At 36.9% G+C, this 25688-nt stretch overlaps 1 protein-coding gene across 1 annotated transcript in view; it reads right to left on the reverse strand.

Moving 5' to 3' along the window:
• Nucleotides 1–1149: 1149 nt before the first annotated feature.
• The window catches only part of LOC112995230 (alpha-mannosidase 2), a 125635-nt gene continuing 101096 nt past the window's right edge, over nucleotides 1150–25688 (reverse strand). The window contains exons 18-22 of the mRNA XM_064500779.1: nucleotides 25293–25434; nucleotides 20521–20654; nucleotides 8516–8710; nucleotides 4990–5100; nucleotides 1150–4121 (exon numbers count right to left, since the gene is read on the reverse strand). Coding sequence (XP_064356849.1) covers nucleotides 3969–4121; nucleotides 4990–5100; nucleotides 8516–8710; nucleotides 20521–20654; nucleotides 25293–25434 — 735 coding nt within the window. The 3' untranslated portion in view covers nucleotides 1150–3968. The remainder of the gene's footprint in view (nucleotides 4122–4989; nucleotides 5101–8515; nucleotides 8711–20520; nucleotides 20655–25292; nucleotides 25435–25688) is intronic.

A 25688-nucleotide genomic window follows, 5' to 3' on the forward strand; every position in this document is an offset into this window, starting at 1 on the left:
CAGGTCAGATACCCTGTTAGATCCTTTACTGCACAATGTATTTTAGCACGCAAAAACAGAAGTCGAAGCAGTCATTTAAGAACCACCATCTCCTTGAATATTACATCCAATAAACGTATTGCAGAACGTATCAGGTAGTACTTATTACAGAAATTATCATTAAAGATAAGTGTGGAAAGATGTGGCAGCTGTCATGTTAAAACATGAAGTACCCAGGTATAGATCAAAACCAGCTAATTATATTTCAAAAAGGAAAAAATGACTTTACCAGTAGCTGTAATTAGTGGAATGGTAACTGTCCAGATGGTCACACTGATATTAATGAATTCTGGAGTAGGATGACCTTAGAAAGGTGTTCTTCAAAATGGATCCATATCCATTGCTGGCTTCAGATACATGTTACACACTTTCATGCTTTTTCTTGAAATTTCAGCTTTAAGATTATGGGGCTTTAAGTGATATGTGTATACACGTATCTTATGCTTATAGCTATAACTATTTGGTCCATGATCAACTAGCCCCAGACTGAAATTTATACTAATTGTCTTTGGTATTCATTATGAAGCTCTATCAGCACTTTGGGAAACAAACCTGTAAAGCGTCTATGAGTGTTCAACTTGTCACATGTAATTACACCATACTACATTAGTATTATGTACTTAAAAGCATTCAGTCTAATTATGGCTGAACTGATATTTTGACTGTATTTTCTAATAGCCTATTTGTTAATTTGCCCAGTGAAGTTACAAAAATAGCTTCCATTCTATTACTCTAAAATACACAGAAGGAGAAATGAGATTAATTCAAGACAGTAAAAAATTATTCTAGCATTTTACACCTGCTATTATTTTCTGTTATTTTAGCATGAGAGATCTCTTTTGTGAAAGAAGAGAAACCCATTCCCTTTCCATGTCCTGCACTCCCACATGTTAAGGTCTCTGCACTCAGTACCTATCTTCATCTGTTTGGCGCCTGTGAAATAAGATCGCATCTTTCATCAGCAGTGCATTTCACTACAGAAAATCCTTATTCCCAAATACAACTGATATATCAACCTTCTTAAAGACATTGTGTTTGCTTTTTCTTTTTCTTTTTTTTTTAAATTAGCTATGGTTAAGTGGTTAAGGTATTGATGACACTGAACACATCTCACAATAAGATTATCCTTTATTAGAGATCTTATATTACATTTCCCCCAAAGATATAAAACCTTCCAAGAGAAAATATCAAAACCCTTCAATTTAAATCAGTTTGTTTCAGAGACCATATGAGCAAGTAAAAACAAAGACATTTCAGATAAAGGAATGTAAAAAAAAAAAAAAAAATTTCAGTACAGTTACAACTCTGATATGAGGAGTAATTACAAGGTTTTAAATCATTTCTTCTACAGCATTGTCTTTAAAACAATATTGGCTGAAAGTAAGGATGCTTGATTCTCTTAACCAGTAGTCAAAAAACCAGCAGCTATAAAATAGAAAAAATAAGGAATATGATGAAATTAGATGGCAAATGCACAGGAAAACAAGAACTTGAAATCTCTAATAGAAGTACAGCATAAGAATTCACAAGAGCTGCTGAAAAGCATCAACAGCCACATCTTGAACCAATCATGGTAAAATCTCTTATCAGACTATGGAGTTTTAACGTAGTTAAAGGTTTTAGGAAAAGACCCCAAATTGAAGGCTGTTCTGTTGCTGCATTAAAAAGAAAAAAAAAAAAGGCAAAATAATAGAACAAAGACTAAATCTGCTGGTTAAAGAAGATTCAGGCATCATGATTGTACAGCTGATTATAAAATAAAAAGACACAATGCTATGAAACATCTTTTGGAAGCAATTCCAACAGGCAACATATTTTAAAACTTTATTGCATCAAAATTTTACTGTTTAACAAAACTTAAAATAGAATTTTGAAAGCTCTCTTGCACAGAACACACGAAAGTCTCTGAAGTGTTTTAATTCTTAAGATGCAACAACATAAATGTTATTAGAACCTCCTGCTGGCAAGTCTACCAAGCTGTAAGTTCCAACAAAAAAGAATATGTTCAAATACTCTAACTAAGAAAACTTACAGTACATGTTTATTGCATGAAAACATCCATTTATTGGATCCATCTGATTCTTCAATTTATGGTTAGTGGTTCTTACGTTCTTGACATAACTTGCACCAGATCCTGCTAAATATTCCATTAATTACAAAACATACAGTAGATTGAGTTAAGTAGGGAAGCCTACACAATCCTGACAGAGATCCAGCCATGACAATGCATGAAATTAAAACTTTACTTTCATTTTCTTTAAGATTGCCTGTAGCTACAAGATATAATTTGATACACCGTGGAACAATAATGATCAAATTAAGTACAGTTGGCAGTATGAAGAGTTAGAAAATAGCACATCTTCTTATCAGTTGACTTTTCATGCATTATTATTAAAGAAAGAGTGACGTATGGAAAAATAAAGGTTAAACAAGAGATGGAAAGAAAAGGTATGAAGATAAAGAAAGCTCAGTAAAGGGGATCACACTCAAATGCATGTTTATATGTTTTAATTGTAAACAGTAGTTCTATGTAGGGAAATATTTTCCACACTCCAATGGCTTCGGCACTAAATGTGACTTAGCTAATACGTGAAAACAAAGCAAAAAGAGTAAGAATCTACTCTTCAGTAATGTGAACACTGGCAATGTTAAGTGAGGTTGCAGGTTTGAGAAATGATGTTTAAAATATAGGCACATGATTCTGAATGCACAGGTCATCACAGTCTGTGACACGCAAGCACGACTCATGATGGGTTTGCAAACTGTATCTTGCTCCCTATCAAATCTCTGCATCAAGTTGCAATTTCCTTGAAAGCAGCTGAATTTAGATTTTACAGTAATTCTTGATTTTTTTGTTGTTTTGTGATATGACATCATTTTAATACATTCAAATAGTCAAAATGTTCAGAAAAAGATAGCACAAACTTGGTGCAGGAGGACATAGATCAGAGTGTGGCCAGCATTGTCAAACAGGAGATACACAGTTTAAGTATTATATAAACTACCCTTCCCCAAAAACATTAACGTAGACACCAAAATTGTAACAAGACTTATCAAAAAATAAGGCACATTTATCTTGATATGGTAATCTTGAAATAGAAAACTCATTTCAGAGAACATCAATATCCAAATGAGTTTTGTAAAAAATCTTGTATTCATGACAATTACTGACATTTCTCATCATATATGATAATGGAATAATTGCACATATCCCAGTATGTCAAGTAACAAAATGGGAGTTTTATTAAACATTTTCAATGCAAAATTGTTTTGTAGATTCATGTTTCCCTAGTTACATAGTTCAAGCAAATGGTAGAAGCATTAAAGTCTACCATCACTTATCACAAGAACTGCAAGCTTTCATTCTACCACAATTCAAAAACCTCTTTTCTGTTGAATAAATTGAAATTAATTATGGAATAAATTGAAATTGTCATTTATGCAAAAGTTTGCAAATATTTGGACATTAGCTACTACTCAAGAATATTTTATTCCATTTTACTTTCAAGCTGCATCAGGGATTTCTATACTGAATTACTTGTACGTAAACTCATAAAGGATCAGCAAAACAGGTTGTTTAAAATCCAACCCCCCCCCCCCGAAATTAAAATAAGAACACCAGATACACCATCAGTTAGCATTTAACCTGAGATTTAATCTGTTGAGAGGTTAACATCCTTTGAAATTTCTTCACTTGTTGCATTAACTTATACTGATGTTGGTATTTCATGGAAGGAAAGAAAAAAAAAAAAAACACGTTGCTTGTAACATGGCTTTTCACTGTGTTGGTCAAAAAACTATAGAATGTATGTTTTTTCTCACAGTATCCAGAAGCTGGAATAACAATAATGTGCTTCTTATTGCACGTGAAACTTGGAGGAGATACAATTGCAGATTCCTCTTCTCTATCTGAGTATTAAAGCCAGATTTCATCTTAGCCGAATCCGGAACGTATTTATCTCCATAGAACTCATATTTATTTCACTTATATTTCTGGCATCTGGAGGTGAATGCATCAAAGATAAAGATGTGGGTGTAAGACTTTCCACGCTGAATTTATTAAAGAGTTTATGCACCTTTATCTGGAAAAAAATATATATGATTTAGAAAATGGAACACATACCTTAAAATTGACTTTAACTTAATCTTTAGCAATGATCCAAATCACACATTTCTTACAGGTAATAGCCCACCACATCTTACACCAAGGACACCAAATATTTCTAGATACCGTGTCTCAAATGCTATACACTAGAAAAAGCCATTTCAGGGAGTATTTGCTTTTCACATTTCAAAGCAACTAAATTAAGCTTAAATCAATAAAAAAAAATTAATGGAAATATTTGGACTAAATCTATTCCTGTTTCTACACACAACAGTCTCCTGTTAACAAAAATCCCAAACCTATTTCAAGATTTGATTATGACAGCAGTTATATATCACAACAATCTACAGCATATGCGACATGCTGATGTTTGCAATGATGCAGGTCATACAAGTGAGTAGGAGCAGACAAAGATATGCTGTAAGAGGTAACAGTTTTCAAAGTAGCAGTCACAGGACTTGTGAATATGTTAAGTAATACTATTCCGAGAACACACAAGAATTTGTAATTCAACTCTTTCTTTGATAAGCTTGTTTACATTACACTATTTGAAAATTATGTGAGGAATACTTATCAGTTACTTGAAAATAATATTTATGGGAAATTAGTAAAATTAGAACTCCAACCTAGACATTTACTTGCTGATGCTCACATGGTAATTTACACACAAGAAGTTTCATGTATTTATCAAAGGAAAGCACTATACTCAGCTTTCGAGATAAACATAATATCCTGAAATTATCACTCTTGAGAAATAGCTACTAAGATTGCAACCACAATTTGACTTTAATATCAATGTTTCTGCAAAAATTACATTGGAAAATATCCATAAAATGTCACTATACCTTTCCCTGAGTAGTAGAACAGAACAGACCCACGTCTCTGTTTGAAAATCTACAATCAAATCCTTTCCTGTGAAGGATCAGAGCAGCTTCATCAGATGGCTCAAAATCTGCCTGCAAATAAACAAGTTACTCAGAAAGTAACATAGTAAGCAAGACATTTTAGGATATCATAAGCTAATCATAAGCTTACAGTGATAGAGGCACTTACGCATCAAATAATGTTCAGCCTAGATTGAAGGGCCATACCTCTTTTAATGTTATAAGACTAAACATAAAAAGAGCTGAAGAGCAAAGTGATTTCAGACATACAAATTACTACAGAATATAAATTTAAGTTGTTAACCATGGAGCTCAAAGTCTGATAGATATATACATAAGTGCAGACTCAAAATTTAAGTGTAGCTTAAGTTGTTTGGTGTAGTTGTATTAATTGGTTTCCTAGATAAGTTACAAGGTAAAAACAAAACAAAATAGAAAACACATGATAATTACAATAGCCAGCTTTAATTATTCGTAGTGACTATCTTCCATCAAATTTTCAGTTTGCATATCTGGTCCCTAAAATCTTACTCAGCTTAAGGTCTACAGGAAACCAATACAAATATTAAATAAATTTTATGTTTGTAGATAAAATATATGTTGCTCTTGAGCCTCAATTAGCATCATACGGTAATCTACAATCTCAACTTTGTAGTTTGGACCAAAACACCAGAATCACTTAGGAAAAAATGGTCACAGGATACGCCATCATATTAATAATGGCATCTTGTTTTGATGTGTACTTCAGAAAAGGCCAGATGCTGGAACTGGCTGAGAAGCTGTTTATTTTTTTTACAAAAATTGTTTGTTTCATACTAAGAGATAAGAAGGGATAAGAAATCAATCGTACAGGAAGAATAGCAGAAAGGAAGTTGTTCTTCACATTGCATACATTTCCATTTAAGGAAATACATTTTAAGTATTCAGCACTTTCCCTAAGCAGTAGCTGGTGCTTAGGGAAAAAACTGTTTTCACATCACACCCGGGAGAAAACTGCCAGTTTTCCAAGGCAAGCTATGGCAATAAGCATTAAGCTTTATATTACGCTTTAACCCTTGGAAGTGTAAGGCATAAGAGATGTCTTAATCAAATATGATTCACGTCCAAACCCATCTCCTCTTAGTAAAGGAGGCTGTGGAACCAAAACCAGCTTACTTGAAACACAGTATGACACAGTCTCATTGTACTACAAATTCACAATATTAGTTACTCATCGAGATGATAAAAAGTAGTAAGTTGATAAACTTAATGTCTCTGTTTTAAGTTCCTCATTTCAAAATAGTAAAAATGTACTCAACTGAATTTGGGCTTGAAATGAGATACTTATATAAATCAATGGCTGGTGAAAACTTTGCATAGTTTGCAAGGCATGAATGAATCTCAATTTGGTTTGAGAAGGTTTTTCTAAACAAAATGGTTAAAAAAACCTAATATCAGATTATTAATTAGTGAATTGAGTTCATCAGCAGCATAGTTAAACAGGTTTACAGCACTTTATATCCTCAAGGGTTGAAAATTTTCTACATTGTTTATTGGAACAGTAGAACCATTTTCTACATTAAATAAGGTAATTACGATGACGTAACAAAATTAGCTTCAGCTATCAATTGTGAAATACCAGGCTTGGTTTTTACTGTCATTGATGTGACATATAGCTGAAATAAAGCACTGCACTTAAAAATACACATTTTTATGCACACAAAATAATACTGTCTGCCTAAACATCAGATTAGTGGAGTATTAAAATTCATACTGCAAAAGCCTGACTTCCTATGAGGGTAAAGCGATGCTAGAAATGACAAGCCAGTCATGGATATCAACACTTTCTCTATATCCAGTGGAATCATCTTGTAGTCATCTGCATAATAAATGCATTTCAAATAACAGCATGACTATTTCAACTCTTCAGTTTTTCAAAATGAAATATTATCCTAATTAAGATTCAGAATGTTTAAAATAGGAAGTTATTAAATAATTAACAAAATGTTTAGGAATAGAGCTCTGCCAAGTATAAACGTCTGTGATATAGCAGTCAACCATTCAGACTTCCCAAGACTTTATCATGCACATAGCACCCACGTGTAAAGAATTACGCTGTTTTAACTTATTATAAAAAGAGATGCAAGACATAGCAAGTTACTATGGCCTCTGCATCTGCTTTTACTTACCTCTTCTTATACCATCTTTAGGTAAATTAGATTAAGTGTACACAAGCCTAAGGGAACGTCTCAGTGAGTATGAACGTAATTTACCTCACGTATACCTTCTAAACTTGGCTATAACCATATGAAAACCTATACCAATTTTCAACAAATGCCAATATCCTTAATCCTATAAAACTTCACAGGAATGTCATATGACAAAAATTCCCAAACTACTGTACAATCAAATCTCTGACTGCCTTTCTCAGAACAGCTGCCAAGGCTTGATTTGATTTTGGTCTCTCTGAAAAGTTTAATGTTGTCCTCACATGGGCGTCCTAGATGGAAAAAATTTTTGCTAGGCTGCCTCAGAAGCAGTATCTCAGGACAACATTGCTAAGATTTTGATGACAAAATCATTTAAACATTACTGATTACTATGAGCTAACAGACATGCATTAAAAAGTTTAAGCAACAGGACAAAAATATGTATTTATATTTAGCATAAAAGAACAAATGAAGTCAATTTTTAAATTCTAAGGCCCAGTCTATTTATTGTAGGTAAAACTTGTGTCAGCCAATTTAAAAACTAGGGTTTTATTAAAAATGTCTTCAATTTTCATCTTCCCAAGGCATTGCACTCTTCCATGACAGGATCACATATCTTACAACAGTAAAAATTTTTCCCTCTTTGAGGGGAACAATTTAAATGGAAACAAGGAATTCCCTTACATTTTTTCTCATTTATGCTTTAATGCACTCCCATGCATTCTGATTTCTGCCTTAAATCATAATAGTCTATTTTAATTTGATGCCCTTTTTCTGTGAAATTGTAATTACACAATCTCTAGAAAATCAGTTCCAACAGCTAAAGCAGTGTAGAAGTTTACATTTCTGTAGAAATTGTATTGTGTCAATTAATAAGAATTATGACATTTGCCACTCATTCTTGGAAGATGGAAAAAGGAAGAAGGAAATGAGGAGAGAACTAAGGAGGTCATTTTGGCATGGAAGAAATTCACTGCAGGGCATAGCTCTACTTTTGCTGTGGAAAAGAACTGTTCTTGTCTATAATGACAGTTCACCTAGTGTACAACTACTAGTAATTTTCCCTTTGAAGTGCACAAACTAATATCGCAAACCCAAGAGCTGTCATGACACTCGAACAATGACCAGCATGGAGCTGCAAGCTTTCAGTTCTTGCAGAATTACAAAAGCTAATCATTACACTGCAGTTTAGGAAGGTAAATTGTGAATTTTGTATATAATACGAGGAAAATATTTTACTGGACTGTATTAATAAGCTGTATCATATGTTTGCTCATTAAAATAGTAATTTGACTTACCTTTGATTGGATTGTCCTCAGATTAACTATATGCACGTCACAAGGCATGGATGACATGAGTGGGGAAAAAGTATTTAATATCTCAGGGACACCTAAATCTGCATAAGTTGTCATTGGAATTACAGGATGATTTATGAAAACAGAAGTTATATGGCTAAGGAGTGAGGGAAAACTGACTGATGATTTCTCTTCATTCTGCAAAATACCAGAGAACATATTTGTAAAAACAAGTTAATACATCAACATGTCTAAATTTCTAAACCCATTTATTTTACATATGATTCTATTAACTTAATACAATATTTTAATTTATAGACTGACCATTTAATTACTTCTGGAAACTTCTGATCATCTGCTAATTCTATTTTCCAGTACTAGGAGTATCTACTGCTTTTACAAATCATTACTACGTCTTTCAAAATGATCCTAAGAACATATCTCCATTTACATTATTGCTCAGTTTTCAGTGTTATAGCTCAAATATGTAACCTAGAAAACATCTTTGCCCTCCAGCCTCCTAATCAAAAACTACCTGTAATGGGTTACTTATCAACATTTACTGTTAGCCCCTGCTGCTCACTCCTCTCTTGCTTTGTGCTGTCAACCTATTTGTCTTCAACAAGGTTGGAAATTTGTTAGGAGGACCTACTGTTTGAAAATGGAAGGCTGACTTTTGGGAGGGTTGGTGGCGAGGGGGCCTGAAACATCTCACTTGAAACTTAGTATATTTGACAAATTTTAAGAAAGAGTCACAAATTCCCTGTTCACTGGCCCTGCAGTTCTCAAGCACCTGATCGGAGAGGTCAGATAATTGCCCTAGAGCTGGGAGCTTAAAGTCTCACCTAGTTGCTTAGTGAAAAAAATTATCAAATTCACTCCTGATGTTACCAGTCTGCTTTTCAAGATTGTCATCTTTTCTAAACAGCTCCAGAGCATAAAGGGTCTCTTGTTCTGGGTACTCTGAAATGCTGCATATATACTACCAGCTTCTATCACTGGAAGTGCTCTGAACAGAATAGTAGTGTGAACTTGAAAACAATTTAATAATGCTTCTGTTTTCCACATGGAAAACTAAGCTATCATTTTTAGTACATTTGGTAACATAGGGGAAAATGACTTACGGCAACAGTGCTACCTTCATCAAACAAGAGTAAGCTTGACTACTACATCCTCAAAAGAGCACCTGTGCATGCGGAGGCATTTGAGCCCTGGCCGTGCCTACTAGCATGATTTGAAACAGAGCTGGCAGAAGTGATTTTGATACATTCAAGACCAAAACAAGAATTCCTGTGACCGCTGCTTTCAGAAAAGAGCGTTCTGCTCAGCTGCAACATGAAATTCAGCATTGTGTAGTAGAGCTCTGTGGGCAGACGTCAACATTTTATCTCTTTTCTCACAAGCAGAAGAATTCCTGCATAACAGTTCTGTTACCTAGACCTAAAATGGTTTAGAAAAACTGTCACTCAAAATTAGAATATAATATAAAAATAATGCTGTGTTTAGATGTGCAACTTTATTACAGGCATAAGCGTTCTACTTGAGCATTATCCAAAATTCAAACTTTGAAAAGGTGCACTAAGACTTGGGCAGAGATTTTATCTTGAATCTTGTACTCTCGGTCCTGGAACCAGAGTCAATTTCTGGATGTCTGCACCAACAGAAGTGCAGTCATTTCTTCCCAGGGGAGGTAATTCAGTGGATCTACATCTGTAATAATGGCAGGCACCTTGATAGTCAAGTATGTATCAAAAGCTGCCAGAAAACCCAAAATGGAAAAGCAAGTTTTTGCAAATATTGCAAAGATAATGCTAATACAGAAGATTCAGAAGGGACGCTTCAAATCCCACTCTCCTCCTACGTACACCACAGCCATAAAAAGGATGGGAGCGTGCCTCTCCCCTGGCAGTCACGCGATCCAGAATTTAAAGGGGACTCTACGGGAGAGATAGAAGGGAAGGTTTTGAATGTATAGACACCACATTTGGAAGAACAGTTAGTCTATATGTACATTCACCATGTGGGTGGCTTTCAGCAGTACCTTGCTGTTGCTAAGACAGAATCCCACAGTCTCCATCTGACTGAAATACTGCTCTCTCAAAGAGGAATTATTTCCTCAACTTCAGTGAGAGCGTTTAGCACTAAAAGCGTGAATGGAGCTCTACTGGCAGCCGTACAAACGTTATGTACCAGCAAGATTCTGACAGATGCCAGTGACAGAGCTGAGTGTTAGCTTAATGAGCTCTAATCAAAGCACACAGTTCCTTTCTAAACTACCTTATAGTATGCTCATATAGTTGGTTATCCAACTGGAAATCCTCTGTGTTGAAATACAACCCCCTTGAATGACTGTGCAATAGATGTAAACAAATCTTCATATAGGATCTTTCCTTATCGTCAAAAATAAGGTGAGTAATTCTAAATTTTCAGTCTTGGGGAAAAAAACCAAAACAAAAAACAAACAAAAAAACCCTCCAAACACTCTAATATAACCCTGAGGTTACAATTTGGAACAAGTTCTAGAAATGGCTTCATCTATAAAGAATGCTCTAGAAGAACACAGCATATGGGCTTGAATCTCCTTTGTCCTTGTAGCAGAAGTAAGAGCTGTTTTATTGATAAATGGAGGATAGAACATATTAAAAAAAAAAGACTGAAAGGATTTTCTGGTAAGAATTTTAATTGAGGACCAGGGCTCCTTAATTAGAGGGAAAAACACTAATTAGACTCTTCAGAAATCATTTAGTAACAGAGTGGAAGAGAGAAATGGAAAACACTGTAGAGAAGAAAGTAAAGCTGAAACAGCTGATAATTGGACTTTAATCGAGCTAATGGAGAAACAATTAGCTTTTCAACATACATAAGTACTCTAAAGTTTCCAACACAGATGTAAGGATAGGAAACTGGGGCAGACATGAACATCAAATCACAAATTTTGACAGTTTAGTCCTTCTCTAGACAGTTTTCTGCTATGAAGCAAAACAGCCCTACTCACAAAAGAAATTTAATTCTAACTCCAAAAGCATTCAAACTATCTTATCAAACATGCTGAAGTGTGGATGGTGACTTTGCATTTCAGGACATTCAAACAAAATCTGGAGAAAGATGGAGCTCTGGGCCTGCTGAATCAAGGGAGGCAGATCAAGAGATTCTGATACTAAATCACCTGAACTAGTCTTGAAGGAAGTCTCTCACTCCCCCTTATACTGCATGACATAAGACTCAAAAGAAACACGTTTATCAACTCTCACAATCATAGGTTCAGAAAAACAATTGGCAGCACTCTCAGAGGAAGAGCATTTCTGGACTAAAAATTCTGATCTCTAGAGTAAGATGACTCTTCAGAGCATCTCTAGTCCCAAAGCATGGAGCTACAACATGATTAAATCTCTCACAGTCATAATCTAGCAACTGACAGCAACTGAGGTTGTCAGCCAAGGAACTCAAAGCTTCCAAAAACAGATCTAGAAAGGCAAATTTGGTTCTCTTCCCAAGATCCAAAGATTGACAATGTGTCTGCACAGTTAAGGAGATGCTGCTTATATGTGCAAAGCCTGGCTGGGTGATACTGTGCTAGCTTGCTTATAGGTGAGAAACAATGGCTGACAACACCAACCATGTGAATATGTTGTCCTACAACACACGACAAAAACAGGTGACATGTAAGGGCAGCTGCCTTAGCTTTAAAATACATATATTCTTCCCTGAGAGGAAAAGTCTTGAATCCCTGACCATATAGAGCATTCCCCACTTGAGGAAGGGGATGTCTGTAAATAGGCAGACAGTAAGAAAATTGTACAACATTCTTGCACAGACATTAAGCAGTAAAGTGTTTCAAGTTGGTTGCAATCTTCACATGCAAGACTGCCTGGGTCTTACCTCATCAAGTGGAAAGCAGATGCATTTTCTTCAAATTCAGCTAATTACACATTCTAATACAAAAACCATGGACCAAGTCTGGAATTTTCTGAAATTTTGGATCCTTCACTAGAAGATCCTCCAGATAAAGATACAGCATCAACCCTTTTCATCTGATGTCAATCTCTGGAGCCAGAGATTGTGCGTAGGCGAAAACTTTTGGTGCTTTTGAGAAGGTAAACAGATACTATATAGTGGGGTTTACACCCATAGTGAAACAAATACCGGTTAGATACTGAGGCAGACTGGAAGAAGGGATCTTACAGGTTGAAAACATTTAAATCAATCCTTCTTCAGAAGCAATGGGATTATTCACACCAAAGTCACAGTTCTGAATTTAATTTTTTTGAAAAAGGATTTAGAGCTCCTTCAATCTCGAACAGACCTCCAAACTTCCAGCCTTTTTCATAAAGGGAAAGCATTAATAGTAACAGCTTTTTTTCTTCTGAGGTGAATAATTCTCTCAAGACTGCAAGGTTGATGTAACCAAGTGTCAAAAGAAACACTGTCCCACCTCTTGAACCAGCTTTCATACTGGCTAGTGGTTGTAGAGAAACACTAAGACTGAACAGAAATGAAGAAAGGTGATGGGCAGACCTTCCCTGAGCAGTGGGATTCAGAACACTTAAGATCTTGAAGCTGCACAAGAATTTTCAGAAGAATTATCTTCCTTATGAAAGCCTGAAGAAGCCTTTTTAATGGAACAAGTCCTCTACAATGAATCCCACTCTTTCAGGGAAGCCTGGTGAAACCGCAGCCAGAAATGCCAGCCACAAGTGTGACTGCTGAACAGGCAGCTATCCTGAAATCTTAAGGTGGCTATAAACAAGAATACTGATGCCAAGTTATTTTCTGTTATAGAGGAGCATCAAAGTCTTTCCTGAAATCCTGGGGCAAAAATCCTGAAAAAGAAATGATTAGATCTGCCTGAACAGTTCATGTATTTGTTTTGTCAACACGGAAATATTCATCACTTATTTTACAGTTTTGCATATCAAAGCATAAACTATTTCAGCAATACGTTTCAAGTTCTTTATTGAAAATCATGCTCTAGAATGCTTAGCTTTTTTGATAGCTGTTGAAGTGACCAGCAAAGGAAGACTCAGATGAGCAGACAAAAAACTGATCTCCTCTGGGAATGGGATATTTTCTATCAATTCATTTGGAGGCTGCTACATAAGAGACACGTTTCTGCCACACTAAATAAAAGGGGTCCCTAAGGGCTCATTATGTAGGAAATAAAAACTCTTAGGCATTGTAAAATATCCACAAGGTTTTGAGCTAGTTCAGAGTAACTCTAAAATCCCCTTGGAGTTTCTGTACTGTCTGTAGCTGGCACTGAGACTGCAAGCGAGTAATCTGTGACTGTCAGAGGTAGTCAAATCCAGTGGACTTTGGACCCAGGAGAGTTTTCCTTCATAATATGCTGGAGCCGAATTTGGTGGTCTCTAAGACCAGGAGATTCCTCTCATCCCACTCAGACAGATGAGAGGCTGCTGTGGTTCTGCATTCCCAGGTCCACACAGTAGCAAAGCTGAGCATGTATTCCCAAGAGGTTCACGTATGCACACACACGTGTCACACGCTTGGCCAGCCACACAAACAGAGAGCAGTGCTTTTACTCGCACTCCCTCCCCCCTGCCCCACGCACACAGAGTGCTCAAATAAACATGATCAGGAGGGACAATCTGATCTTGATCGTCCTCTCCAGCTGATCATGACCAAAGTTCACTAGTCAAACACCATCATTTTCTTGATTCACAAGCACACTCAACATTCACTAATCCCTCAAATATTAGTGTAGACTTTAAATCCATCTGATACCCAGGCCTCGACCTTAGGCTTCTTAACCAGTCACCAGCTCACACTTTGAGTCCTTCCAGATGCTGGCCTCCTACTTGTCAGGTTGAAGTTTGTTAGCAGTTAACACACACATGCGCGCGTGCACACAGAGTAAGGGTGCCTCCAACAAAGAGTATCCAGTCCCACAGGTCCCTCAGATGCATTGTCTCTCTCTCCAGTAGCTGACACCCAGAACTATTATTCCACTTGCTTGCTAGTCTGACTCAAGTTGACTAAATGGTTTGCACAGGTTCAGAAAAGGCAGAGCACTTGCACAGAAGCAGAATTTAGTAAGAATACAGGACAGACTGTGGGTCTGTCCTCGGTCAGAAAATCATGCCTAGCAGCAGGCTTCTTGCATGTGACCAGACCCTCTTATTCTCCTTTCCTGTTTTCCCACACTTGTTCCTCCTTGATACACCTTGATCCTTCCCTATGTCCCTTCCCCTGAACATCCCGTAACAAAATTCTCTTCCTCATCCACATCTCCTAATAAGTCCAATACCCCTTTAGGCAACAATCCCCCTAGTACACATAAAGTGTTTTCTTTTGAGATATTTTGTTGGGCTGGACACCAGAGACAATCTAGTTTTTCTGCCTTGATGGACTCAGGCATAGCCAACTCAGTTTGTACCACTCCTCCCTGGTTAGGTTACTTCGGTCTCTCCATCTATCATTGTTCCTTTTATCATTGTCAGGTCCTTGTGTTAAATTTAATTAGCATTTAGTCAGATTCTGTGACTGTGATGATGTTCTATAAATCAATTGTATGGGGATTTGTTGGTCTACAGAAGAGTGTAAATAGCAAGGAAAGTAACTGGCCATCATGACCATCAACACACTCGTACTTATTGAGATTGACAAATATGTAGCCATCAGTACGGCTGGATGAAAAGGACCAAAAAGTAGGTGAACAGCAGGATACATTTTTCTTAATGATAGAAGTATTTTATTTTAGTTCTAGCCTCTATCATCCAATATATTTTTTCTCCTCTGATTCTTCTTACAGTATTCACATTGTTAATAATGGTGCAGGAAAAAGGAGGACGGACTTAATGTCCAAAGAAATAACCAATGTCATAGTTGTGGAAGGGACAGAGTGCTAAATTTTCTGTTTCTCCATCCCTGACATATAAACCTTGTTGACTGGGAAGAGCTTGAGCTGCCCTGGATGATCACAGAACCCAGGGATCAAAAATTTTCTGGAGCTCTTCTTAGATGAGGAAGTAGCTCAATGAAACAATGACAAAGACAGAGGCTACACAATATCTCCAAATTTCTGTCTGCTGCAGATGAGCCCAGAGGGGCTATCTGCATTGAAAGTCCCTTGCTGCTGATGGAGATTGCTTTTTCCATATTCAAGGAAATAATCCCTTTAGGAGTTACTTCACTGCAGAATACAAGGAGAACCACCCTGCTTAGAGCATCTATCCCTCCTTTAAGGGGGGCTCTCTCCTACTGCCACAGCTTGCAGGAAGAATGAGGCCTTTAAGATGAAGTGGTGATACAGTATAGTTTAGAATTAAGATCTCAAACTGTACAAACTCAGGTAAGTTGCTGAAAGACCTAAGCGAAGCATACCCTCCCATTTTGGTGAATTATGTGGGCTAAAAGTAGATGAGACCAAGCTTCAATACTAAGTATACTAGGTGAAGTAAAATATTTTCCATATAAACAGAGCTGGCAGACAAGTGCACACAATATGAAGACAAATAAAAACTAACAAAGGAAATGGTAAGTAATTCACTGTAGAGATGTACATACCAGGAAACTGAAACACAACTGCAAGCCCAGCAATCAGACTAAGGCAGTCCTCTTTACTACCTATTTCACTATGAGCCATCTATAATGAGTGGCTGCTGCCCTGTTACGAAATAAGAATATTTGCTCCTTACAGCTTTGACCAGTATCACATGATTGGAGCTTGGAAATAAATTTGTCTTTAATTAGAATCTTTCTGCAACACACCTTTATCACAGTGCCAGAGAAAAACACTATTTGAAAAAAATTAAGCTGTAAGGTACACTGGTATAAAAATGAGGAAGGTGTTGGCCTGAAAACAGGTAGCATTTGTAGATAAAAGACAACAGTGTGAAGGAGTTCTCAAGCACCAAACTTCCAACGTAAGAAATACAGTATCATCTATGTAGCAGTAATAATAATCATAATAATAATGTAACTATAGTTTTTAAGCAAAGTTGCAAAGAAATAACACATACCTGAATCTCTCTTCAAATGAAATAGAAACAATAGGTGCATATTTCTTACTAAATTTACATGGCAAGGCTCTACAGATAATGCGTTGTGTTGGGGGGGCGGGGGGGGGGAGAGGACAAAAGTTTCTTATTCTGAGGTCACCAAAAAAAACCTCTCAAAACTAAGATTCTGTATACATTTGAAGATTTCACTATGGTAGTCATAACTGAAATCCAACCATTATACTGTTGGAGGCTGTCACACACGGGCTTGAAAATGCTTCTCACTGGAAGTGGTTAAGTAAATGACAGGTTTCTGCTTCTTCAAGACATGGAGTTAATTAGCAGTTGATTGTTACTCTGCCTTAGCAAGCATACATAACTACTACCTAGAATATACATATACATTATAAAAATGCACACCACAGGTGGCAAATGCAATTCAGTCATCAGACGCAAATGGCTACATCATCAAGCATATAGTTTCAGAGAAAATCGTTACTGATAGATATTTAATAAGAAAAAAAGAATAGTCTTATGTGGTGGAAGAAAAAGAGTTGTATTAGCCAATTGCCACATATTTGCAATTTTATTAACTGTCTGTATCATCTTTTTTCTAAAGACCCTCCCCCCAAACCACAGAAGCTATCTGAGCCAGTGAATACTGGCCCATTGCTAGAGACTGGGCTATAAATTCTGTTATATGAATTAAGCAAGTCAAGGCAAAGTATGAAATAGAAGCATGAGGAAGAAAGTGGGTGTGTGGAATCACATCCTTTTCTCCAGCTATGTCATTGGTGAAAAAAAGATATTATCCACTTCCTACAAATCCTAAATTATTCATACCCTTAGATCATTATTGCTGCAACACTAAAATTCAAGAGCCAACAAACAGGCAACATGAGGACTAAGGACTTAGTGGAATACAGGCTACTTGAATATGCTAGTGATTATTACAAACTCTGCCTTCCTGCTGGAGGGGTCAGTCATGCGCCTAAACACATCCATGTTGCTTGATTCTGCCATTAAAATGTACTGTTCAAGGAAGAGGTGGGGAGGTGGGGAAAGAAAAAAGGCATTGCAGAGATGTAAATGAAAAGAAATTTTTGGTTGATATTGCCATAACCAAAAAGCCCACAGGAATTACTCCAAAGTGATGCACACTTATTTTAATTCATTCTTAAAGAATTGAATATCCTAGACTTCACAGTCTCACCTTTTACAGGAAAGTTTCCCAAAGAGCAGAAAAATCCTGTTCTCCAGAAAAGTTTTTGAGAAGAGACAGAATGAAATATTTTGGAATGCACTGTAGAAAAAGCTTGTGCTGGCAAAGATGCAGTCAAAGCAATCAAAGGTCTCTCCTGTAATTTCTATGGCACCTTAAGTCAATTACAAAATAGATCTTTACTACAAAATTAAGGTCAGTGTATGAATCACACTCTGCAGCCCATTACAGATTTAAACTGCATATAATTTCTTCACAGTTCTTCTGACAGGGCTATTATTAAACTATTATAACAATTACCCTCTGAGTAACAACACAATAAAATATACATATTTGTACATTTAACAAACAGAGAAAAGGCAAGTACTACCCTTCCTTATTTTAATAGATCTCAAATAATTACATGGATCAGAAAATATTACTGATATTCAGATAGACGTATTTTGAAAAACAGAGTGCTGGAACAGTCCGAGAATATAGCAAAGTGGAATTCCCGACATAGCACCAGAAAGATAATGCATCTTTACTCAACACATCTGAAGTGCTTTACTCCTGAGGGATGTGCACACTGTGCTAAGGGAGCAAAGCAGTTGGGCCAACACCACCTCTTCGACTGCACCTACTCCCCCTCACTGCTTATCCCCCTTCTTTTCAAGTCCCTGCAAGAGTGTACAAATACCAGCTGCCCTTACTGCCTGACTCTGCAGGCATTTAAAACTCTTACAAGCTCAGCAGGAAGGGTCAAGAGAAGGAGAGTAGATGCTGGAACCCAGGGACCCAAAAAACCTCAAAGACTTCTGACCCTACCTGGTACCCTACCAGGTAGCATGCCATTGCCTTCGAAAGAGTCTCACCCAACTTGCACAGAACATGTCTAAAAGAAAAACCAAACCAAAACAAAAACATCCACCCACCCACACACGGGAGGCGAAGTGGCTTTTAATAAGAAAAGGCAGCTACAGTGATGATGCCTGAATGAGATCTCCAAACAAGGTGGTAAATATATACGCAAAGCATTTTACTAACCAGATAATCCTCAAAGCAGTTGCTTAGTCTGCCTTTAATCTAATAGAGGTAGCCTCAAATTACTTTCCACATTACTGCTTTAGTTTTCTAAAATGAAACTTATTGTCAACCCCACTTACCAAGCACTGTTTCAGTTTGCAGAGCCATTTCAAGTGTGCATGGACTAGTTTTCTTTCAGAAGGAATTAACCCACAAGCTCCCCTGCAGGTACGCACCAAATATGTTCTAAACTTTCACATCACCATTTGGGTCTGAATCAACAACTGATTCTTTGGAGAGTGTTAAGTGTATTCTGACATAAAAACAGACCTGCTTTGAGCAGGGATTGGACTAGGAGGGATAGGACCTCCTGAAGTCCTGTCTAGCCTAAATTATTTTATGATTCTATGAAAAATATCCACACTGCAAACAGTGTAGATGCAAGCACCATGGTGCTAACTGTTTTGATCTGCTCCTGTTGTTCCAAATTATTTTCTAATGCAAACATAGTCTTCCATATCCAGTAGTTCTAATTTAGCAGCTCCACACGTTAATTTAATACAACACAAATGATCCTTAGTACTAAAAGGAGTTTGTCATGGCAGCACAGATCTCTCTGCAGGTCTCTTCTTGCCAAGGTAGAATAACCTGTGCAATGGTCACAGCTGTCATAGCTAGACTGCTTCCAGGATTCAAGCTAGCTTGTTTCAAGTTAGTTCAGATATTTCCATACCATGCTGATAACTGCAGTTAATATATGGCTGATGCTATGCAAGATGAGAAACTAGAAAATCATAACGACATGTACAACCTTTAAAAAACTGTCAATCACTAAACTGTGGAAATTAGCTTTAAGCTTGATATTATCATCCTCTCACCAGTGGTTAATGATATCCATTATAAAACAGAATTAATTCCAATTTATCTGCATATTCATTAGTAGCTCAGTATACAACCTCTTATCTTTAGCTGTGTGATGATTTTAAAATCTACTCAGTGCTGTCATCATGATTCTACTGCCTCAGTATGAAGATGTACTCTTCATTTTGCCCTTCTCAAAGATAGGAGAAAAGGAAAGGGCGAAAAATGCAAAGAACAGAGGGAAAATGGAAAAGTTATTCAAAAGATTAAAATATAAAAAGAAGCATCAAGATAAGTTGTGCAAAAAATCTCCTTACAACAAAATAATCTCAATCTTCCCTGACTGATAATGAAATGAGAATGTTTATATGTCTGGTATCTAAGTATTTCCAGTGAAATCTCATTTCCTAAGAAAATAAAGCTTATAGGATCATGTTTTCTTGTTCTCTCTATTAATCTTAAATAATTTTTCAACCTTTGCCCAGTTTCAGTCAACTTTGATTGACAAGAAGCAGATTTCTCATTAGTCACCAATTTCTTAAGTTTCCAAAAAAAAAAAAAAAAAAAAAAGTTCAACAGTTAAAGAAGAGACTTCCAAAACAGTCCTCCAGTAATGTGATTCAATGCAAGTTTAAGTTGCTTGTTTTGTCTGACCTGCTAGTCATGCAACGAGCATATGCATCATCTCCAAAACATACATAACGCACACCACCAAGTGATGGAAATGGGAGGGTGACAGGGGTAAGAAAGTAGAGACTGTAGGTGTTTGTGTGAGGTGTAGGGGAAGAGGAAGTTGTTATGGTGAGACAATGCAAGAGATCTGACAAAACTCCTTGGAAACTCAATTTCCTCAGTTCTACTGCTCATGGAATAACTTCTTTACTAAGTTCACTGCTGCTGCAAAAGAAAAAATTTATGTCATATAATTAATTATCCATAAAAGTCCAGACAACCACTCATACCACATCTGTTCCATATCTTCTTTCCAGCAGAAGTCGGAAAATATTAGCTGTAATCTTGTTATCTTGGACGCCTTGTCCAAGGCCACGGTTGTCATCCTGCATAAGCCGACGATCCATGATTACTTCCAGCTGACCTGAAAAAGCAATACAAGGATTATACTGATAATAGGAATATGTTAAGCTTTATTAAATATAAGACAATGTCTTTCCCTAAAATAATAAGTGTAAGGGATCCCAATTTCTCTCTTTCAGACGAAAGAGTAACAGCTGATCACTATTGTTAGGCCAGATTAAGAAAATAGTTAAAGCCTTCGGGTTTTGGTTGTTTATAACCTCCCCAAATTTTCACATATTCTTCATCCTTTCATCCAATCCTTCATCAAATTTTGTTCCTGCAAAATGTTAGGACAAGGGTCTAGAAATTGAAATTTAGTGTGAAAAGTTATTACTGTTAACTATTGTTTGTAACAGGGAGACTTAGTGCATCAAGCGTTAAAGTGGAGAAGCACCCTGAATAGCTGCATCTGTACGGAGACACCTTCTGTAGGGGAACTGTCTTTATCTTATGCTACCTAAAAGAGTGCACCTCTAAAACACATTCTTTTTACGTGTTTTTTTTGTTTGTTTTTGGTTTTTTTGGGGTTTTTTTGTTTTTTAAGTTAGCATCGGAATGGCAAGTAAATAGGCAGTATGAAGAATAAATACCAACAATCACTCCTTCTGTGAGGGTATCTTCATTTGTGGGAGAAGAAAAGAACTTTGGACCAGACAAATACCGAGTCAGAAGTTCTTAGTTTAGAATAAATTGTAGCACTGCCTTTCTGGAGTGCTCTGCAGAGACTACCTGTGCAGATGTTGCCTTCCCTGCAGCATGGAGAGTAATCCACTAAGAAGTGAACTAGTGCAGAATGAGGTGGAATTTCTAAGGTGGAACAAGTCCAGCATCTAGCATTAAAAAACTATTATACATCAAATCTTGCAAATGGGGAAAAGGACAGGAAAGAAGGAATAAAGCTGTAGCATATACATTTTACAGTTCTTGATCAAGGATCTTAAAAGCTGATATTGAAGACTTACGACATACAATGAGAAACCCTACTTCATACTGCTGAGGTCATCTGACAGCATGAAGGGTAACCAACTAATAGGGAAAACCTGTCTCGAATCAAGAATGACAGGTAAGAAATAATTGCCTGTCCTGATGAACCTCAGATAGTGGGCTATGCCTTGAGACCCAGATCAGTCTGCTACCAAAAACACCTGCCTAAGCTGCGATGCTTTTGACTTTTCTGCCTAGATCCTTATGAGATCCTGAAGGATCTTCACAAGGAGGGTTGAGAAGAGTGCAGTTTTCACCAGCCTCAGAACTTTCAGCTTCATTTTGGTTCTTTATTAAGGAGTCCAATGTGTCCTCAAGTGTGGCAAGCCCAATGGTTTCATAAATTGTTACCTGAAGATAATGAGCCAGATGAATACGTTCTCCCCTCTCTTTTTTTTAGTGGGCACAGAGTAAATATTTGATGTTGCTAACTACCTCTTGAGCCTCAAGTGACACAACAGCACTTGCCAAAGAGTCAAATAGTGTAAAAAAAAAAAAAACAAAAAAAACAAAAAAACTCCCCAAAACCCCCAAAAAACAACACACCGTTAACAGACGTGGTATACTTATGCTCTCTGATGTAACTGGGGTACAGGAAAAACCTCTAATGCCAGTGACTGGATTGAAACCATGCTCACAGAAAGCCAGTTTCTCCACAACACTTATCTGCAATATTTCAAACAATATCCCTGACTCAAAGAGAGAAAGTAGCCTCTCTGTGGACTTAGAGGTTATCTCATTCTGTGATGCACAGACTAGAATTGTTAAAGAACACACACAGATACTATTACAAGGTAACTGAGCCTCTGCACCCTAATAAGTTTCCTTTACCTATTTAACTAGTGTCTATAAAGGTTAGGTCATGTCAAGTTCATTCACAAGATCAAAGCAAAGGGAATTTGATTTCCAGTAACAGAAAGCACAGGAAAATGTGTTTTAAGTCTTATTATCAGGTCGTCTTGGAACAAAAGGTAGCTATTTTCCATTAAAGCATGAGTTTATATGATAGAGTTAATTGAATCTGCAATTCAACATGCCCCTCCCTTCTACAGCAGGACTAAAGGTGCAAGCAAGCCACACTAAGTAACTACGCTTGGATGTATTTTTATCTCTAGTATGATTGACAGAGCTCTTCCCATGTGAAACACACACGGCAGTGTACATATATGGACCAAAATAAGGAATGGGCTGGTGTAGCAAATCAACCACTTCATGACTCAGTGTAGTTAGCAAGTTACAGGACGCAGCAAACACAGGTATTCTGCATTCCCTTTGTTGTTGCTCACAGCTCTTTGTCGAAGGGTCATGAGAACTGTATGATACTGCACTCTGACAAAATATGTCAAGCCAGCCTAAAAGAATACATTTCCTGAGGATATTCAGAGATATCATTGCTGCTCTATGACAAAAAGCATATAGATACCTAAGAGGTACAACTTTTAGTACATGGGCAGATTAGCCCATCCGAGCATAGAACAGCTTTCCAAGGCAGGTCTATAGCTCAACAGAAGTGGCAGTGTATCATACAAGTAAACACTGTTCAAGATTTTTTTTCCCTCTGTAAATAGCTGTATCACTAATTGAATTCCTTGGAATAACTTAAAACTGATTCACTCAAAAAGACAGGGTTGTATAGGATAGAATTTGATGATGGATGGATAAACAAGTAATTTCCAACTATAATACTATTTTAAGTTACTGAAGCTTTTAGATTTAATTTCCAGTATTTAAAAAAATGGCATTTTCTTATATCAGAATATTTTAGCATAGGTTAGGCTTTGGCTCATGTCCTTTACAGTTTTTATGATGATAAAATCCTGTTTTTTAAATAATATGCAAGAACAGCAGTACAGTTCCTTAGTTTGATAATGCAAATGCTCCAAAAGTAGTTAGAGTTTTCTTACTTGGCTGGCACAAGTCACAATGATAGAAGTCTGAGTACAATAGTAACTAAAAATCTGCTTTTCTCAGGGCTGTCAGGTAGCAGTTTGGTAAGTAGAGAGAATAACATTTGCATGGACTGCGTGTGTCGCTATCACACCTGGGGTCAATGATGTGTTGAAGAATGGTGAGGCTTATTCTTACTTGAGTGATTAGATACAAATTAAATTGTCTCAAGAGCTCTACCAACATCTGAAAAGTTGTCAGGTAGACTCTAGTACAATAAAGTCTAAGACTGCTATCTGAGTTCTTATGAATTGATGATGGGATTTATATTCCACTATTTTGAGCTTCAGGCAATCAAGGCAGCTCAGAGTAAGTCTCAGAGCATTCAGAGCTTTTATCTGATAAGTTTCCCTTCTCCTTCAATGATCATGAGCAGGCAAATCACCACCTCTTTCTCACTGATGAAGGCCAAGATCTCTATGAGGATCCTCAGTACGATGCTAAGGTCAAACAGTAGGTCCCAGAACAAGAAATGGTCATGACTTATAGGACGAAAGACAGGCTTCTGATGTGAAAACCTGAATCTCTCAGGGGAAACAGATATGAAGCTTCCTTCCCTCCCTGAAGAGGCAGGATAACTACGGAGAATTTGAATTTCTGAATAAAGATTTAACATTCTGATATTCAGGGGCAGTTTTCAAACCACATTGTTTTAATTCCAAGAAAAAGCAAACTATAAAGACTATTTGCCCTAAAATGAATCGGGTTTGATAATACTGCCGTCAATCTATGATGGTATTCACCTTTTGCCAGAACAGATATCAACAAGAAAGTTTCCTGAAAAGAAACTGGGTCTTGGCATAGCTTCTGATGGGCTTTTTTAATTCTGAGCATTCATTCAGTTGCTTTTCAAACCAATGTAATTTTAAATTCACAACATCCTACAACAAGGACTTAGACATCTTAAATTATGCATTATATGCTTTACTTTGTCCGTCACTTGCTGGCATCATTTGATGTCTCCTTGTTCTGCAGGGGAACAGACAGTGAACAACTGACCTCTGGTTCACCTGCTCTAAGCTATTCTGAGGAATATCCTTCTCTGCTACAGAGGACTGGGCTGAGTCTCTTTTGGCATTCTTGATATCAACCAGATTTTTCTTGTCAACATATTCATCAACTCTTTCAAAGAGCTCCATTGACTTTGTGAGGCATGATTCCACTTCAGTCTCCTACCCAGGGTCATATTTATCCTCTAATTCATTAATTCTGCACTTTAAAATAGCTGCTATTAGTTTGCTTGATAGGGATGTTAGGCTATGCACTCTGTAGTTTCGAGGTCCACTCCCCTCTACCTTAATAATAAGAAATAAAGAAAATAAATTAAAACCCCCCCCACACACACACACACAATCAGCATCACATTATCCATATTCTGCCCTCTACCACCAAAGCAGTGCAAAAGACTACAAATCATTCAGTTCTGTTGCTTCATCTTTGAGTTCCATCAGAATTCTTGGGTGAATACTACCTGGTTATGACAATCTATCATTCATTTTATTTTCTTCAGAACCTCTTTCTGACCAATTTGCTGACTTGAGACTGATCTCCCAAGGAAGATTAAGGGAACAAATGCAAGCTCCTCCCTATGCCAAAACTTGTTAGAGTTGAGGAAACATATTTCTTTTCTTTAAATACCAGGTGGTATAGTAATCTGTGAATAAATTAAATATTTCAGACCATCATGAAAGACAGGACTTTATAATATCTATCATCTTATACTCACCATTTTTCAAGCTCGCAACACCTAGAGACTGAGCTGAATGAAGTGTCAAACGAACACCAACATCTTGGATATAAGCCATTGTAGTCATAGGATAGATATTTGCTTGAAGGGGCAATTTGCTCATCGTCAGTCTGGGCTGAATCTACATTATGAACATGAATTTCAATAAAATACATTCTTTTTATGCACTTAAATTTCAAAGACCTTTTCAGACATTTATCCCATGTGCTTTAGAAGCAATGATTGACAACTGGCACCAAAGCATTCACTCAGCTGTATTATTTAGCTTTTTGGAGATTTGTGGCTAAAACTACCACTTTGGAAATGATAACTTCAATGTACTTCTAGATCAAAGAACATTTTTTAAAAACTGAAAGATTCATCAAGGGAACCTGC

This window comes from Dromaius novaehollandiae, chromosome W, assembly GCF_036370855.1.
Source record: "Dromaius novaehollandiae isolate bDroNov1 chromosome W, bDroNov1.hap1, whole genome shotgun sequence".
NCBI lineage: Eukaryota > Metazoa > Chordata > Aves > Casuariiformes > Dromaiidae > Dromaius > Dromaius novaehollandiae.